Raw genomic sequence first — 19698 nt, 5'->3', positions numbered from 1 at the left:
GCTGTACCACAGATTCAAGCAGCATTCTCTTCTCAGAAGGCTTTACAAATTAAAGAGAAGGTTTCAAACAGGTAATTTGTCCTATCAGTACTGAATAGAATTTACTTGTTGGCACCATCACATGAATTTGAAGTGTCAGTCTGAGTCTAAAACCTTTGTTTGCTTATGAGATCTTCATTGGAGCTTGTGCAGTCCAAGTAACTTATGGTCTAAAATACATACCAATTCCCCAGAACTTCAATGGCTTCTGCACTATCGCAAAAAAAAAAAAAAAAAAAAAAAAACAAACCCAAATTAACAACTTTCATACTTTCATTTAAAATAAACTGATTGAATACATGCTCACAAAAAAAGGCAACATGTAACTAAGAAATTTTTAATTGTTTTATTTCAGAAACAAAAGAAAGGCAACATAATCCATTTACCAGAGATCACGAAAATTACAGACTAAGTCTTGCATACTCCTTCTCAAGACTCATTAGGATTTTCTGTGTCAGCAAAAAAAATTCCCACCAGCCTGATCATGAAATTATTCAGACAAATTCCAGGATAAAACAGACCATTTAATATCATTTTACTTTATCACACAGATGGTTTTTTTGCAATAGGTTAGTATGTAAATGGATTGGAATAGCTTTCTACAATGTTTCTAGGTAACAGTATCAATTTTTTTTCCAGTCTATCTGTATCACTTCTCATAAAGCTAATTCGTGTTTGAGATCCAAATCAAGGAGTACCCCTACTCAAAATACAATCCAAGGTAGATCCTCAAATGCACCAACTGTTGAAACTGGTATAATAATTGCTTAAAAGCTAGTAGCTCGGCTCTGAAATCTTTTATCATCAATCAGTGCTTCTTTCAATCCAAATGCTAGTAAAGCAATATTAGCAGGCAAGCAAGGAAAGAGTATATTTCAAATTGAGGGCAACGTTGTGTAACTAAGATCTGGACTGATTACACATACATGCTGATCTTTCTCTTTGGTAAGGGAAGAGGGAAAAGTAACAGGCAGAATTATTAATACTTGCTGGAAGTATAGATACATGGCAAATTGCCTATTGAGCACAGTTAGAGAACATTTTTACTCTATTAGGAACAGCTTCAATGTGTAATGGGTATGGCAAATTTTTATTCTAAATTCCAACCATCAGCTTGAACACTAGTTACCCCATAATTGGGTGATACTTTCAAGTTAATTAAGAAAAAATACTTGTTGGGATTTTTGGCCTCTATTAAAAAAAAGTAGCTTAAGTCATGGCTTTGTTGTATGAACATATTGTGAAACATTCAGGCACTGACTGTACTTTCTTAGGCCAACGCCATACATATTCAGGTACAATAAAACCAGAAATTCTGTAATTATTATAAAACTTAAGAGCTCAGGATACAGCTAAAACATAAACACTTTCATTATGTCTCAGTTCATAAGGTACTATTAAAGATTATACTCCAAAATTTTAGGTAAAATATCAATATGCTAAAGAAACTCCTTTGAACTATCAGAAGAACGAACACTTCTCAATCCAAAGGGTTGCAATTTCTTTTTGTACTGATTAACTAAATTGCAAACAGTGTACAACATTCCAATACGTCTAAAATCAGATTTTATCCCTTTTATCCCTACACAGATGAACATGCATGCATACAAACACACCATTTCAATTAGACTTTAATTTTGAAAACCAGCTCTGGCTTAAGCAACAGATAGCAATATCAGATTACAGCAGTCAAATAACTTGAGGAGCTATTGGGAATAGTTTAAGGCATCTAAGCTTATCAATGTATTTGGAGGTTAATATTCCGCACATTTGGATAAAAAAAAAATCAATGTTTATCAATTTAAATATGTGTAAATGAGAAAAAACATTTTTTCCCCCCTATGGACTTGTAAGATGTGATCACTTTGGTTGTAAAGCGTATGCAAGTAGAAAATAACTGCCCCCACCATCTCCCTTGAATCAGTTATCTCTGACACTGCATTAATAAGTAGAGATTTATTATCTTCAATATGTGTTTGGAATGAAAGTTACATATATGAGATAAGCTTCTTATTCAGCTTCATGTTTTACAAAGGATTGAGAAACAACCAATATTTTACCAGAACTACTGCATATGTATTATTTTTATTCAGGAAGACAAAACAATTTCAAAAGGAAGCACCTACGAATACATTCAGGTAACTACTTTACTAAGTACTATCAGCTTTTTAAAATGAACAAGTTTATCCATAAGGATAATCACAGTATCATCATTTAAGTCTTATTGTGCAATTTAGCCAGAGAAAGTTTTACATTTTAAAAAAATGGAATAGAACTTGAATTTATGTTTCCTCTTAGAAATGAAAACTTTTTAGTTTCCTTAAAAACACCATGTTTTTAGCGAGCAGTAAAGCACTAGTGTTGAAAGGCACTAGGATTGTTAGCTTGTGTTACTTACTGTTTCCAGTACAGATACAGGCACTTGAAAGCTTAATAAATCAAGCCTGTAAAAAAATTTGTGAGGAATTCTGCCACATTCAATAGCATTTTCAACCGGATGTCCCGCAGTTGTATGGACACAAAATTCATATGGTGATTCTCTTCAGCACACTTTACAAGTTGGATCTCTCTTTGGCAGACACACGAGAAGTGGCTTGTGTGTATGTTCTAATTACATCCTGAAAAGAGACACAAGAGAAAAACTCAGAGCAAGTTCCATTACAGCAGTCACAGAAATTGCAGAAAAAAAAAAAAAAAAAACTACAATTGAGCAACAATTTTTTATTCTGCGTAGTCAGAAAAGTCCCATTAAAGTGTTTTTTACTACTACAGAAAGTGGATAATCATTTGGTATGAAGAATCAGCCTGAACACCCCTTTGAAAGCACTTCCACTTATTTTTCAAACCTTTGTAAAGCAACTAACTACGTTAAATTAAATGTTAATTAACGAGTCTTTTTTTTTTTTTTAGAGAGTGATGTTCCCTCATTTTGTAATTCTTCCACATGCATTGACTTCTCCCATTTAAAATCAAATGCAAGTTAAAATAGATTCTTCATTCTGGTAAACATATGAATAAAACTAAAATATTTGGCTCAACAAAATTCAGCAACACAAGTCAATAGCGCACCTTTTTCCCAGTTTCAGCATTGTGTTTGTCCAGCAGTGCCTGAATACGCGCGCCATAGTCAGGATGAACATCAGTGAAGTTTTTCACCTAAACAGGAAGACAACATAAAATGCAATGATTTCCCCTATTCTGTGTTCTGTAATCAGAATATGGAAGGAAGAATAGAAGGATAGAAAAGCTTTTTCAAAATTAAGTATGATTTTCAGCAACCAGAAAGGAGCAATGAACACAATGAATCATTGTTTCTTTAAGGATACATAAAAGGCCTTTCCTGAATTTAAACAAATCATCTGATTTTTGAAGTGCAAAGATAAACATAAAGACATCCCTGGTGTTCAACTTCTAATTTTCCTTATTAGGAACAAGTCCTTTCAACATATTCTACATTATTTACACATATTCACACATTAAAATGTTCTGTATTTGTAATTCCTGCATAAGAAAGAAAAGTCTGCAAATTATCTAGAAGCAGAATTCCTTATCTTCGTCTCCATAAGCACAGTGTTATTTTGACAAAGTTGCTAGACTTCCTGGACTGCCGAAAAAAAAGAGCAAAGACTGAAAGCAAACAGACTACTTACAGCTCTCTTTTGAATGAAAAGTTGAGCATCTTTAAGGTGATCAGCGATATTTTTACACAGCCTTTGGCGTTCATCCTCCTTCAACACTTTGAGATAGAAGTCTCGCACCTTATAATTAGTGAAAAAAAAATTTGAAATTTCCAAAAGTAAGTCATTCTACCAGCAGCAGCCCATTATTCAGAATTCATTATTATCAAAGAAATAATAGCTATCATTAGTAAGGCAACATTTAAATTCAACTCCTAGGCAACTAATTTTTGCTCCCCCCCACCCACCCAGCAAATCCGTTAACAACCCTTTTCATTTCTAGCTTAAAATCACTGATGCTTACCTAGTTAACGAAAACAAGTATGTACTGTTGCACTCCAAATTAAGGAACTGGAGCTCATTACATTACATGCATATTCTAGTTTTGCTATCTGCATAGACCAGTTGCAGGAAAACTGAACACCACTTTCTCTAGATATGAGTGCTCAAAATATGATGTCAGAGGTCTATGAGAACTCATTAATGGTCCTGTCAGCAAGAATTCAGTTATTAATCATTATTAAGCTGTACGGAGATCTTTCAAAATTTTATAAGCACTTAATTTCAGGTTAACCCAAATGCATCAAAGATATTCATGTTTGATTGATCACTGTTGATATTGTTTATACAGACTATATGCTCATCTTCTGTAATAAGCAGTACAGCAAATATATAAGCAAAAGCAGTATAAAGTCCCTTTACGCATCATACCTGAGACACATTATCTTCATTTGCACTACTGAAACGCTGCACATCTCCCGAAACAGACATGCGGCTCTCCTTCAGAACAGGCTGATCTTCTGGACCAGTAAAGCTATTGGGATAATAGTTCGGGGCACCACCTAAAGAGGGAACACAAAAAAAATATTAAGAAAATTAAAATAAATAAATAGCAATAATCTAAAAACCGATTACCCAATTTTGATCCATCTTACTGAAAAAGGATATCAATATACGGTTATCAACAGCAGCATTCTTTTAGCCAGCATTTTAAAAAGTACTTAGTACAAGAAGAATTTACATAGATCTCAGGATAAAAAAAACTGCTCTGTTCCAAAAATAAGGAGGCCTGCCACTTCCTCTACACCGTTGCTCAGAGTTTTAATAAAATCACGGGAGTCATTCAAAATTTTAGTCCAAAGGCAATGAAAACATACTTCCGTCTGCTTATTTGAAATCTTGAATTTGACCCTTCACATTTTTTTTTTTTCAACACAATGAACTTACAGAGCTTCTTAAAAGCTGCTTTCAAGTTCCTGTTTTCCAAACATTTCCACTTCCTCCTTCATGAAGTTTTTTTCATAGCCCAGAGGAATACATGCTTTTGACATGAAACGTAGCTCAAGTACATACTTGCTTACGTTTAGATACAAGTCAGTCAATACTGGGCAAATACTGACAGAACGTATCATGCAACAGAGCTGAATTTAAAATTCTAGTGTTGGGATTTACATTCCTGCCTTTCAGTTTCTTGCAAACTGGTTTGAAAAAATGCAGATATAGACTCATTAAAAGATTTCTGCTCTAATTTTTAGAGCAGATTTTTGCCTACAAGTACAAACAAAGAAAAAGTAATTATCTTGTGAAACCATTTCTCAGGCATACTTAATATTAAATAATTAGTATTTTAGAACTTTTCAATTCAAACTGTCAACATATTTGTCCCTGGAAGTCTTTGAATTAACAATCTAGGGCCATTAATGAACTCATTTGAGTGGCCATGCTCTCCTGCAAGTCCCCTTTCTGAAGATGACCTATCTGTAAACTTTTCAACCAAGTGAAGCTTAACGTGCATTTTAAAGCTTCTAAATAAAACTAAATGATTTCAAATACACTTTCCACACAAACGTTCAAACAAAGTCTGATTTTCTAGATTAATGCAACAGATATAAAGCCATTATATGTATGTATATACAGATTGTATGCATACATACAACACACATATATTCAAACTGCAAATGAATGTTTTTCACAAGTGACAATTACACACATAAAATTTGAAAACCCAATTTGGAAATATCAGCTTCTTGATACAAGACAGAAGTTGTAGTAATCACCACCTACATACTTTTAAATAGTTAAAAAAGACATTTATGTTAACATGCTTACGTAATGTTTCTCACAGTGTAAAAAATTAGTCAAAAAACTATTTAATAAATATCTTTAATCTGCTGTGAAAATAAAAAGCTGCAGTAACTTCAAAGATAGAATATTTTAAAGGATTTCTATTAATACCTTGGTTGTCAGACACACACATTGGCCCGTCCCTCTGATAATTGGCCACACGAGCCCTGTAGGGACAATTCACAGGAATTTGCAGATAGTTTGGTCCCAGACGATGTCTGTGAGTGTCAGGATATGCAAAAAGACGACCCTAAAACATGCATCACAAACATTACTAAAGCTCTTTCAGCACGTAGCAGTTATGCGGTGCATCCCAATTAAAATCATTATATACTAAATAGTAAAAGGCAGAAGACTGTTTCCCTAGCATATTTATACATTACTGACATAATTTAAAGCACCTTCAAAGTGACACAGACACAAACTGACTTCACAAAAATATCTGTGAAGCACAGCACGTAGAGATATATTTACACAACTTGGCATTTCCTACCGATTACCAAAAATGTTTCAGAATACTGACCCTATCCTGACACAGGAGAAGAGTTACATGCCTAGAAATTAAAAATACCACAACAGTACTAAATATCAAGGGGCAATATCAGTTTTTTCCTACTTGTAAGCAATTTTTAAACTTAAGTTTAAATTTAAGATTAGTTCTGTGTCCTGCATTTGAAGTCCACTTCTCACACTCACACATTCTTAATTCTAAAATATTCTATAAAAGTATAAGTAAGCAAACATTGCTGCTAAGGTCTTATACAGTTCTTCTTGTCAGACCAATAGATTTCCTAGCAACAAGTTATTGCAGATGCCCTCTAAATTTTGGATTTTCTATTCTTTTAGTTGTTTCCATTCTCTTAATATTTAAACACTGGATAATCATATCAAGAAATTGTGATTATTTAAAGACAAAAAAATTCAGCTGTTTTCCATTTGTCCATTTATTATTTTACTGCTGCTACACAAACTGATTGCAATGCTTTCATAAACGAAACACGAGATTTCACCCAAGGAGTACTATACAAACAGAAGATTACCTGCAGCATCTTATCAGGGCTGGGTTCAATACCAGGTGGCATGTTGCTAGGATCATATGCCATCTGTTCTACCTCTGTAAAGTAATTGACAGGATTCCTGTTCAGGACAATCTTGCCCACTGGAATGAGAGGATAGTCACCATGTGGCCAAATCTGTATCAGGAAATGCATGCATTAAAATCAATGCGATTAGTATTGTGCAGCTTAAATAACAAAACAGGCAAGTGCTGCTTAATAAAGTTTCAACTGAGAGAGAATACATTATTGAAGTAATTTCTACTTTACTATTATTGAAGTAATTTCTACTTTGCTAACAGACATTTTGAGGAATATCTTTGTCTTCTGAAATTCACACGGAGCATCCGTGCAAATAATTTCATCATGGCACAATCCCAGCACTTGGTTGCTTAAATGAAATACCTACAGGCACTTGAAGAGATGCCTAGGAATGCAGTATTGTATGCGGAACTGGTAGCATGACTGTTTTCCATTACTAAAAAAATGCAACTAGATAAACTAGCCTTTCTTTTGTCATGTTGCAGTTTCAAGGTCAGAAGTATTTAAAGATTTTGGAGGTGGGCAATATTACAGAAAAAATATAAGTTTACATTACTACCTTCCAAGTGCTATTCTTTGGAACAGCAACTGGAAGTCTGATGTAAAACAAGACCAACACCAAGACCACACAGTGCAACTGTTTCAGCAAGGAAGAGCAGAGATACCTTAGTCAAATCAAAAGGATTAAATGGGAACCTCTCTGCTTCTTCAAAAGTCATAACTTGAATGTAGAAAGACCAGGAAGGATAGTTTCCATTGGCTATGGCGTTGAAAAGATCACGAATTCCATAATCGGGATCAGTAGCAGCCAGTCTTCCTGCTTCTTCAACAGAAAGATTTTTGATGCCCTGATCAGTCTAAAAGCAATAAAAGCAGTAGAACCAGGTATTACATGCAGAAATTACAATAATAATATTAATAATAATAACAATGTGTTTTAACAAGACTCAAGAACAAAGAGCATGACGTCCCAGTCTACAATAATATCAGTTTGGGTAACAATACAGTCAACAGCTGGCTTCTAGATAAAAATGAGTTCTCTTATAAAACAGAAATAAAAGTAATGCTATACCATACAAAAACAAACATGAAAATACGATCTCTACAGCACATAAAGTGAAGATATTTATTCTTTCCCCTCACAGGATGGAGTGCTCCTTTACTGTCCCATCATTTCATCTCTTCCCACAGACCATGTGCTAAAATAAACTGATAGAAGGGTAGCAGCCCTCAATGCTGAAAGTCCAAGATTCATATAGAATCCATCTTTTCAGATATTCTTTTGAAATTTCTTTTCTTCCACTTCAATTTCTCTGGCATCTTCAGCACTAACTACACCATCATTTTAATAAGTTTCTGACAACTTGAAGACTAAAAGCTGCTATGCAATCCTTCTTAGTTTAGAATAATGGTTTCTCAAGCCTTGGTTCAAGAGTAGGCATCCAGGCTCCACTAGCTGAAGTTTAACAAGTTAAGCAGCTTCAATGTCTTTAAAACTGAAGGGAAGTTGTTTGCAAGTGAGATGTGCTATTGAGTTATTTCCCAACAATAGTAGGAAAGTTCTACAGGCTTCAGCCACAGAGCTCTCAGGTAGAGGATTACATTCTTTGGCTTTACATACATCGATGTAGAAGTTCTAAGGAACATCATCTGTGTACTTTAAATGCATGCAACTGATTTGAAAACACGCACAGACAACATACGTTGAGTATATACACTAAGTAATTCTCTTGTGAATTAAAGTAGGAGTTAAACACAGAGCATTCAGACAATCTTCGAGTTGATGTTTTAATTCAGTATAAAGTCTACTTCCAATAAATAAGGGGAGAAAAGGCACACCTTAACATGGAATTTGCAGTAAACAGCTCCCCCACTAGCATTAATGAGTTTAAAAGTATGAGATCCATATCCATTCATATGGCGAAATCCATCAGGAATACCACGATCACTGTACATGAAAGACACCTAAAGAGAAGAATCCCACAATATTAGCTCATTCAGTTCAATTAAACAACCACTTGAGACTAAGGTCACTTACTACATGATATGCATCACTGTAAATATTTAACATCAAAAATTCTATCAACATCCTAGAGAAATTTAAGTTTTTAAGATTTAATAAGCCAGGACTGCTTAGGTTTTGCACATGCAACAAGGATGCCCACTTTAAATATTAAGGGAAAAACAAATGTTATGATTTTCTCTATAAGTACAGAGCAGGAAAGTATAGATATTTAAATACAACTAAAATTTTTTATAAAATAAAGAAAATCTGGAAATTTAAGTCCTGAATAACTAACCCATCAGTGTCCTTAGGCAATAAACATAGCACCAAAGTTATTCAGAATGAAGGTTTTTTTTCCTGTTTACAATCAGAAACAATGGCTGCTGCATCCCCAAGCAGTACTAACTGGAAAACTTCTATATTAATCTGTTCATTTAAAACAAACAAACAAACACACAACTGCATTTCAATTTTCTTTAACTTTTCTAATAGCATTCTTCTTTATATGCTAACATTAATATACAGTTCGTTGTTAATCAGCTCTCCCATGGCTTTAGTATTAAAGAAACATATGAACTTTCTTTCCATCTCTGTAAAATATGATCACAAAAATGGGAGAAATCTAGCTTTTTCATAGTCTTTAAAAGAAAAAAAGACAAAACTAGAAGAAAGTACTAATGGCCCTAGGAGGTATCAAAGGTATTATAGGCTTTTGACCTTTATGGTGCCTAAAAAAAAATCACGTAGGCTTCGAGACAAAACAGTTTCAGTTAAAAACATGCTGTAACATGAAATTCAAGAAGAGAAACTTACTTGATGCAAAGACTCAGGGCGAAGACTCAAGAAATCCCATACCATATCTGCATCCTTCAAATGAGTCTGAGGGTTCCTCTTTTGGCTATGGATGAAGGATGGAAACTAATTTGTCCAGAGAGAAAATGGAAGAGAGAAAAAAAAGTTTTAGTTCATATCCCCAAATACATGGGATATAATAAGCAAAGCCTTGTACAAAACAAGATTAACAGTTTTATTCAGTACATTTTTAGCTATGAAAGGAACAAAACACTGGAGGATTAGACAGCTCTAAGAAAAATCTTCTGTTGTCATTTACTTCCTGCAACCAAATTTGTTACCCTAATTTCACTGATTTGACTATGAAAGCAAAATTTTTACATTAGGATAAACAGGATGTTCAAAGACAGAAAATGCTTTCAACTTCTGTCCAATAAAATTAGAAGCAAATGCTCTTAAATTTGCATATAAACACCAGAGAAGCCGATCAAACTGGAAGTTTAAAGCCACTATGTATTTATTTGCTGGCTGTTATCCTGTAGCACGTGCACTAGCAAATAACTAGGCATACGTGCTATTGAAGTAGCAATGTAAGTAATCAAGTATTAGCTCTTAATTTTTTAAATTTTTTTTTTAAGTATCACCTTGTCAAGTTAAAACCAGTTGGAACGCCTAATGGACTGAATTTAAAAGCATGTCAAAACAACTCTTGCTTCTCAGTAAATCAAGAACAAGGTATGAAATAACTTTTGGTCTCTTCCACAAAATACTATCATCTTCAGTGCTTACTCACCAACATTGCATCCCGAATAAAGAAGATAGGTGTATTATTTCCCACAAGATCCCAGTTACCTTCTTCTGTATAGAATTTCATTGCAAAGCCTCGAGGGTCACGAACTGTATCAGCTGACCCAGATTCTCCAGCTTGAAGAAACACAAACATATACAAGCATTACGATAAGAAACCAAAGTAGAAAACTATGGAACTTGAGAATATGCCGTAAGATCCTAAGAGAATGGTTTATGTTGTTGTTTATTTCTAATTAAAATCTATTACATTCAAAGAATTTTCTGCATGTTTGAAATAATAGTTCAGGGAGTGTCTGAAGCAGATGAATTACCTAAAAGTAATTTTCTGTGCCTCAAATCCCATTGTGAAAGCTCTCACTTGGAGAACAGCAATCGAAGTAGCGTACCCAATGGAAATGCAACTTTTTATAGAAGAGTTGCAACACTTAATTAATCCCTTGCTTTATCCAAAGTAATCTTTTCAGAAGTTGAATTTATACCACAGCAAAAGTATCCTCCACCATACGTCAGCAAGTGTTCTGAGGCATTCAGCAACTATTAATGTTAACCATCATTAAGAAATAACTAGGACACCCATTATCTCTTGTAAAATGATTGTCTGCTACAAAATAGCTCAGAAGAAACATGTTCAAAAACAGCAGGAAAAGGAAAGGTAACACTGCAACTCCCCACTTCAGCACTTATCTACTTATCAAGCTCAGCTACATGCTTTTTCTCTCCAAAAGAATATTCCAGAGAAAGGCCAGTAAGCCAAAAACTACAGGTCCTTGAGATTTTTTTTTTCCTGCTTTTTCCTTCCCTTTTCCAGTGCTATTTCCAGAACTAAAAATATTCATTAAAATTTATTTTAAGTATAATAAACTGGTCTAGTAATACACACCTTTCAAAAGACCCTTTTTCTATCAGGTATACTGTATTGCTTTATAACGCATACTTAACATAGCCAATTCATGCATTCACTTCTTTAGCAAAAGAAACAAGATTGTTTAGAATACTGACTATTCCTACTTGCCTAAAATACACTTAGCAGCATTCTTCTCCAGAGCATTCCTACCGCATAAGAGATTTCAGGTTTTCAAATTTAAAGAGTAAAACTGCAGTCTGCAAGTGTCGACCGTGATCCCTCCAGAAACAAAGCTTTCCATCAGAACCAAAAATAGTACAGGCTACCCTTTCTTTCACATTCCAGGGGAAAAAACAGTGGGCTGGTGCCACAAGGCGGAGAACCAGTTCACTATTGTTTAAGGTCTTAAAAATTAAATAAAATACACAGAGGAGGAAACATTTCAAATATCTTAAAGACAACGTAAGTGTTCTGCAACTCAAACACTGATATCAGTGTTAACTATGAGATTATATATGTATGTGTGTGTATGTATGTATGTATGTATGCATGTATGTATGTAGATACACAATTTTAGAGCCTTACCAACAGTGGAGAACCGTATAGCAATTGGAGTTCTTTTTCCAATGTGTTCAAACACTTTCGCCTTGCAATACTGGGTAATATCATGAGTCACTTCAAAATAGCCAAAGGCACCTGAAGAAATATAATTTCAAAAGATCAGATCTACATAATTTCCTTCCACTCATCTCATAGCACATATGTTATTCAATTATGGTTAAACACACAACATTAAGTAAAAAAAAAAAAAAGAAAGAAAATACACTGGTTTAAATCTATGCACTAAACCACCAATTTGTTTTTACAGATTGAAATTGACATCACACAATCTAGTATTTGCACTGTGCTCCCCCACCTCCATCTTAACAGACTGCTAACAGTTCCTGGCAGCAATACAGATCTCACTCCTACTCTACAAAATAATAAACAGTAACTCTTTGGGTGCACTTCTGCCAAGATTTTATACATTTACCTCAGAGGAAGATAAGTATTTCTTTGATCTTAGAAAATGTTGCAGAATCAACGGTCCATCTTCAAACAAGACAAAGCAATCAGTTCTCCCCACCCTACAAAGAGGACCTTTTCTACAGATTTATATTACAATAAAATTCAGCCCCATATTTTATTGTTTAAGAGCAATGCGTAACAGAAACCAGTGGTGCTAGTCCTGCGTGACCTTTTTCTAGTTTAAGTATTAAAGATCATCTTTTTTTTGGCAGACTGATACGTCAGGTATTAAAGTGTGAAGTTTTTAATCAAAAAACACAGAAACAAATATTAAAACAAAGATGGATAAGACATCCTTTCGGAGAAGAGGGGTAATATGAAGCAGAGAGTAGAGTGAATAATACAATATTTAAAATAAATCAAAGGGCTATAATTACATTTCTATATTTTTTAATAGTTTCGCTGCTTTAAATTTCCCTTGGCGTAACGACTGGTATGAATTTAATCAAGAACTGCAGATTTATAGCACGTTAACTGTTTATTATAATTGAATTATTACAGGTATTTTTTGTGGTTGGTTGGGTTTGTTTTTGTGGTTCTTGTTTGTTTTTAAATTTCACACACTTGATCCATCTACCTTCGGACCAAAGACCTACACATAGTTTTTCTAAACCAGGCCCTACCTGCCGCTCTGTTGTTAATTAAATTATAGATTATAATACAATTCAATCCAACTGTACTGATACGCCAACTCAAAAGCTTCTTAAAACCTGATCCCACAGAGAAAAAAGTGCATTTATAAAACATACCTGCTCCTTTTGCATGCACAACTCTCTCAGGAATCCTCTCTCTGTCAAAATGAGCCATCTCATCAGTGAAAACAACATCTTGAACAAGAAGAGGCCCACGGGGCCCAACTGTCATAATATTAAGTTTATCCCCTATTGGATTGCCAGCAGCAGTGGTCAAGGCATCTGGCTTCTGAAAGTAAGAAAATTACTATTAACACTACAAATCAAAAGCCCTCTATCTGAGCCACATAATGCATGTATCTGTTAACTGTTGTGTCACAGGACACACAAAGAAGTATGTATCATGGTTTCAGCTGAGATAGTTTTCTTTGTAGGACTTATCTGATGCCACGGTCTGGATTTTTGAGGAAAGCAGTAGTGAAAGCAGTCGATGTTTCAGTTGTTGTACAGCAGTGCTTACACAGAGCAAGCGCTTTGTAAAAAGCGAACTTCTCATGCTGCTCTGCCAGCAGGCTGTGGTGCACAGGGAGCTGGGAAGGGACCCAGCCAGCACAGCTGATCCAGACCGACCAAGGAGACATCTCATACCACACAGCATTATGCTCCGCAATTTAAGCCAGTGTAAAAGTGGAAGTGAAGCCGTTTGTCCTCCCAGAGAACCACTATGCACAATGAGGTCCGATTTCCTAAAGCAGCTGAACATCTGCTCATCAATGGGAAGTAGCAAACGAATTCCTTGTTTTGTTTTGCTCGCACCCATGGCTTTTGCTTTACCTAGCAAACTGACAATACACAAGTTCTCAAGTTTACTTTTCCAGTTTCCTTTCCCATCCTATCCAGGGAGAGTGAGCAAGTGGCTCTGTGGTGCAGAGCTGCTCACTTATGACATGCCATAACTCCATCCTTCTGGCCATCCAAAGTGGGGCATAAAGGGTTCAAGACGATGACAGATTTAATAGGAGTGGGGACTGCACTAGAACCAGATGTATAGATGTTTCAGCTGTGTAGCTGCTAATAGGGCTTACTTGACTTACTGCATGGTAGGAGTTTGGTGCTTACTAGGAGTTTGGCTGCTTTTGCTCTGCCATTTGCTCTTCTCCTTATCAGCTTGTTTTACTGTGCCTGTGAACATTCTGATAATAGCTACAGCCTGGGCTGGATAGGCTGGGACTCCAGGCTGAACTCTAGTCAGAGAGATTGTGCCCTGCAGATAAACCCACATGAGAGTATGTATAATCCAAAACATCTGTGGCCATGAGAAAGCCTGCACCATAGCAGGTACACCTTGCAGTGTCTGTGGATAAGACCATGTGAAAGTACCTCAAAGCATCCGTGGATAAGAACAATGCAGCAGGAATATCAGAAGCAATCTCTGAAGGGACTGAGGCTCATTGAAAAGGCCACACCATAGCAGGTACACCTCAAGGTGACTGTGGATAAGTCATTGCCACAGGATGTATGCTCCTGAAGAGGCTGCATTCTGTTAATAAGCTCACACCAGAACAGGCAGACCTTAAAGCATCTATGGCCATGGGTAAGTCTGCAACTTAGCAGACAGACATCTGAAGGGATTGTGGCTCACGGTAAGGCCTGGAAGAAGCAGGTACAACTCCAAGGGACTACCGCCAACAGGCAAATCCAGGCTTGAACACAAGCAAGGAGAAAAGAGTTTGTTACATGTTACACTGTACAGACTGGAATGAAAGGACCGAAGGTAGAAACTGTAACAGACACAGCTTTAAAGTGTTGTAATCTTTGGGTTGAGTTGTGTGTTACAGTTAAGTCTGACAAGTAGAGCTCCCATTGGCACACAGCAACACCACGCAACACCCCTCCTATCCTCAGAGCTACTGTAACAGATAGAAGTTAAGTCACAGACATTCCACCGGAGTGGTCCACAGACCAAAGGAAGGGCATCTTCGTATTACCAAAGGGTGGTCATAAATGAAGATGCATTAGAAAAAGCATGGGACTTGAGCATGGTATGGAAGAAGGGGTGGTTACGTCATAGTTTTGACTGGCATAGATTTTCTTTGTAGATATTCACATGATAACAATATTTGTATTTCTTTAATGAAAACAGATGACAGCACACCCATGTTTCAGTTGTAGCAGAGTTGTGCTTGCACAGAGCCATAGACTTTCCTCCTCTTCATGTTGCCCTGACAGCAGGAGCTGGGGAGACAGCCAGGACAGTTGACCCACACTGACCAAAAGGATGTCACACACCATCTGCTAGCCAAAGGGAAGCTAAGGAATGAATTCCTTGTTCTGCTTTGCTTGCACACGCAGCTTCTGCTTTACCCAGTAATGTCTTCACGCCAACCCATGAGTTCTTGCACTTTTACCTTTCCAATTCTCTCTCCCGTATCACCTGCAGAGTGAACAAGTGGTTGCACAGTGCTGAGCTGCCTGCCAGGGTTAAGCCACAACCATATGCAAGAAAATTGCAGAAGATTCTGGAACTACTTACAGAAATCATAGGGGTGTAAATACGAACAGCACTATACCTAAGGCCACTTAGAGCAGGAGTTAAAGCCATATACAATGATAGAAAGTTTTCTATGGTTCAGAAGTATTTACCATGGCTTCACCTTTCTTCAAGTAGAATATGATGAGACGACTTTAAAATGCAAGTTTCATTTTGACGCTTCTGCTGCTCCCCTGACAAGAGGGGATATGGGAGAAAAAGCATGAGAGTAACTTCTGAAAAGTAGTAAGGGAAAAAGGGGAAAGTAACGTCAGTACAGGGATGAAGTCACAAGGAAAGATTTGTAGTCACAGAAAAGACTAGAAGGTACTCATGAATGCCTTTACTAGTTTGGAAGAGCTGTGCTAATAATAAGCAAGAACAAATCCAAGATATGATCATCCTAGACTCCACTGAAGGACTAGGACTACCAGAAGCGCTGCTGTCAACAAATATCCAACAGGAGAGGAAATAAGAACTTCTTGTCTCTTTAAATCAATTGCCTGAAATAGACCATATTTCTCCTCATTCCCCCTTCCTTCCACACTATTCCTGTAGCCCACTCCAAAGCACTGCTTGTTCGTACACCAGTAGGAGTGACTCTGTACCAGAGGAGAAAAAACCAGCCACTCTGAGATATCCAGCAGATGTTTCTTGAAGTTTTCTACAGCACTATTCAGTCTATACTTCCACTTTCCTAAATACATACATATAAACTCTTTTCTACTGGTTTGTATATCTACACTACATCTTAATATGCTACTCTAAAGGTGACAGTGCTATTTTACTAGGTATTGCATTAAAACACAACAAAAAAGAGGAACAGTAAGCCAAAGGAATAGGTGCTTTAATTAAAACATTATCTCTAGTTTGTCAAGGGAAAAAACAGAAAAGCAGAAGCCGTTGTCAATATTATTTCTTCTGGTACTGTGTCACAAAATTATATTTTGATCAGTTTTAAATCAAATAAAGGGATTTTCCCTGCTCACTTTGAGAAGCCTGACTGCACAGGAAGTTCTCCCACCCTGAATTATTCTAAGGGTTTAGTTTCTTAACATGATATTCTAACATGCAGACCCCATGCAATTTAGCACTCCTAAAAATATTAGGAGTTTAATTAAAGTAATATTAAGCAGTTTATACTTTGAGGTGATTGTTTAAGTTGTCATTACAGCTGATTTTTTTTTTTTTCATTAAAATTTTGATATATTAAAGTAAGTGGAAGGATACTACCATATTCAAGGTACTTTGGGGAAAAATTCACTTACCCATTCCAGTCATTCAGCCTAGTAAATGTAAAATACTCTGCTTCACGATATTAACCTTGCACAAGTTAGTGCAGCGCGATTTTTCAGCTCATTATCCTGAGCCACTTTCCATACTAGGGTATGAAAGCTTCAAGCAGCCCATTTTGAAATCCATTTTAAGCCACCGCTTTGAAAAGCCTTTCCTTCAAACATGGAATGGTCTGCAGATATGACTATAAAAAGCTCACGCATCTTGACATTTTTAAATGAACTTTTTGGTCAAGAAAATTTTAGTTTGCATAGGGAAAACTTTTTTCCCCGCCTTTGGAAACCCAACTACCTGCACTGTTTTTTCCTTGATTTTCATTCATTTTGTCAGCTGAAAATTAATCAATTTTTTGTTGATGACTACAAAACTCATTTAAGACAGGACAAGTTTGTAATGTGGATAAAAAAGAAATCCCAACAAGTTTCACCATGTCCATCAAGGCACAGAGAAGTCATGCCGACATAAGAGCCCTACTTATCCTTTCAAAACTGTATACAAATTCTAAGCTCAGCAGCAGGACTATAACCCATATACCTACAACCTCCTGCTCTACAATGCCCTTGCAAGACACTGGTAACGGTCATTAAGGATATACACATGATGGTTCTCTTCCCAGCCTTAAAAAGAAGCTTTTGCTTCATCTATGGTTTCATAATACCTTCAGAACAACTACCTGAAAAGGAGAAAACTGTATTTCAGTTGGAAGCTACATATGCAGTAAAATATAAAAGGTTTGTAGAGACAGTACAGCCCTTTTCAAATGGACAGGTTATTTCATTATCTGTTTCTTCCACGATGCAAACACAAGACCACTAAAAATGGCTAGAAATACATCTTTTTGAAACAAATCATCTGAAAAAAAAAAAAAAAAACTTAAGATTTTTGTGACTGCAAGGTCTTTTTGTGTAGGCAAACTTTCTGAGAGGTTCTTTCCAGTATTGACACTAGCAGTACAAACACTTCCAACCGGCAGGATATATATAGTCGCCTTAGTTTCAGGATAATGGCATGCAGGGTAAACAAAACAACTTCCATCTCTGTGAGCAAAGAGAAGGAAAACCGCGTTAGTTTTCAGAGAACTCTCAGACTACTTTCGGAGCTGAGTTTGTTTGACACCTGTATTTCCAAATGGTTGGGAGCTGCATACAGTCAAAGCCTTAAAAGATAAACACGTAGATTTTTGAAGTCACTGTCGCAGAAAGGAAGGAAACAAAGCCAGGATAATTTTAGTCACAGCTGTTGTAAACACCATACATCAAAGTGCATTCTTCCAGGCATTACTGATACTTTGCACTTTACATATGTCACTTTAAAATTCTAATAAGTCACCCCTACTTTCCCTGTTGAGGTCTCATGACTCCTTATGCAATACAGGCTCCGTGTTAACTCCCAATCCACACATTAACCTTGGCCTATATTTAAATGCTGTTTCACTACAGAAAAGCTGGCATTAATACAAACAGCATTGGCTGCAGTACATGAAAATACTATACAACATGCTGGAATACGATGAAGCCACAACCGATCGTCAGAACATTGCTTACATTGAGTGCTGTGAAGAAAGGAACAAAATCGAGGGATAACTACGAGCTGTGGGAACTATGACAACCACCCACGTTTAGTAAGGCTGCCGTTCTAGTAGAAGGGGCGTTTAACGCCATGTACAGATTCCTGTCAGCAGGTCCCGAGCAGCAAACTGGCACAGGGGTTCGCTGAAAAGGAACGGCAGCCAACTGGTGCGGCATTTACACCCTCAGCCAAGCACTCTGGCACACACTCCGTCTTTGGAAGGCAGCGCCCCATATTGCTGTTTACGCGATTTCAACCCACCTCTCACCCCAATCCAACCTGGTAAACACATCTCTACGCACCGCCGGGCGTTCCTCACGGTCTATACCGTTCCCTAATCCGACTGTCACCGAGTTCTACCACCGCGATAACAGGACAGCCGATCCCAGCCAGCCCCCCATCGCCGGGCACAGACCAGCCCCAGCCCTGCCCAGCAGGACAAGGCTGAGCCGTGAGATGCCCGTGCCAGCGGCACCGGCGCACGGCTGGCAGCCGCCCCTTTTGGCCGAAGGCAGCTTCTCTAATTCCCCCGCACGCAGCGGCTCGTTGGCCGGCTGACAGCTCTCCGCCGGCGGCGAACCGCCCGAGAGCTCGCTCCCATCGCAGACCCCGGCGGTACCTGCGAGCCCCGCTGGCTTTGCCACCGCTTCAGCTGTTCCGAAGCGACGTCCCGTCCGTCAGCCATCTTGCAAGCTTAGGAGACCCCCGGGCAAGAAGGGCGCTGCGGAGTGAGAAAAGCACGCGCAGAGCGGGCTACTGAGATTAGACTCGCTACCGCCGACCTCGGAGAGGAAACCCCACCGAGCTCCACTGCGCCAGCGAGTAGCGGGAGCGACCGCACCCACGCTACCTACCCCGGCGCTGCGCCCACCCCCTCGCCGCCCCGACCAATAGCCCCGCGTCCAGCGGGCAGCGCGAGCTCTGAATGGCTGAGAGGAACGTCAGTCAGGGGAGACAGACCCCCGCCTCCCCCCGCCCCCGGAGTGAGGCGCTGTGTGCGGACGCCGGCGGCGCCCTGCGACTCAGCCTGGGGGCGGCGGGGGTCACGTGGCTCCTCCCCGTGGGCTGCGAAGTGCTGCCTCGTTAGTTAGAGCTGGAGTGCGTCTGGTTAGCTGTGCGTAGCTACGGTTTTGTTACGCGTTTTTAATCTCGAGGTCCCCCAGCTCTAGAGTCACCGTCCCTGGACGTGTTAAGGAAAAGACAGACTTGGTATTG

General features: G+C 37.9%; 1 protein-coding gene across 1 annotated transcript; it reads right to left on the bottom strand.

Moving 5' to 3' along the window:
* Nucleotides 1–362: 362 nt before the first annotated feature.
* Nucleotides 363–19365, bottom strand: CAT (catalase). The gene is made up of 13 exons (XM_003206372.5): nucleotides 19103–19365; nucleotides 13206–13377; nucleotides 11974–12084; nucleotides 10528–10658; nucleotides 9756–9860; nucleotides 8777–8902; nucleotides 7603–7794; nucleotides 6881–7033; nucleotides 5952–6090; nucleotides 4428–4558; nucleotides 3690–3797; nucleotides 3109–3195; nucleotides 363–2657 (listed from the first exon to the last, which is right to left on the bottom strand). Exons 1-13 carry the CDS (start codon nucleotides 19166–19168, stop codon nucleotides 2592–2594), a joined length of 1587 nt encoding a protein of 528 aa, XP_003206420.1. The 5' UTR covers nucleotides 19169–19365; the 3' UTR covers nucleotides 363–2591.
* Nucleotides 19366–19698: the final 333 nt, after the last annotated feature.

The sequence above is a fragment of the Meleagris gallopavo genome, chromosome 5 (assembly GCF_905368555.1).
Source record: "Meleagris gallopavo chromosome 5, MGAL_WU_HG_1.1, whole genome shotgun sequence".
NCBI classification, from domain to species: Eukaryota; Metazoa; Chordata; class Aves; order Galliformes; family Phasianidae; genus Meleagris; species Meleagris gallopavo.
Note: the sequence above shows the minus strand (reverse complement) of the source record. Positions and strands in the feature narration are given on the sequence as shown.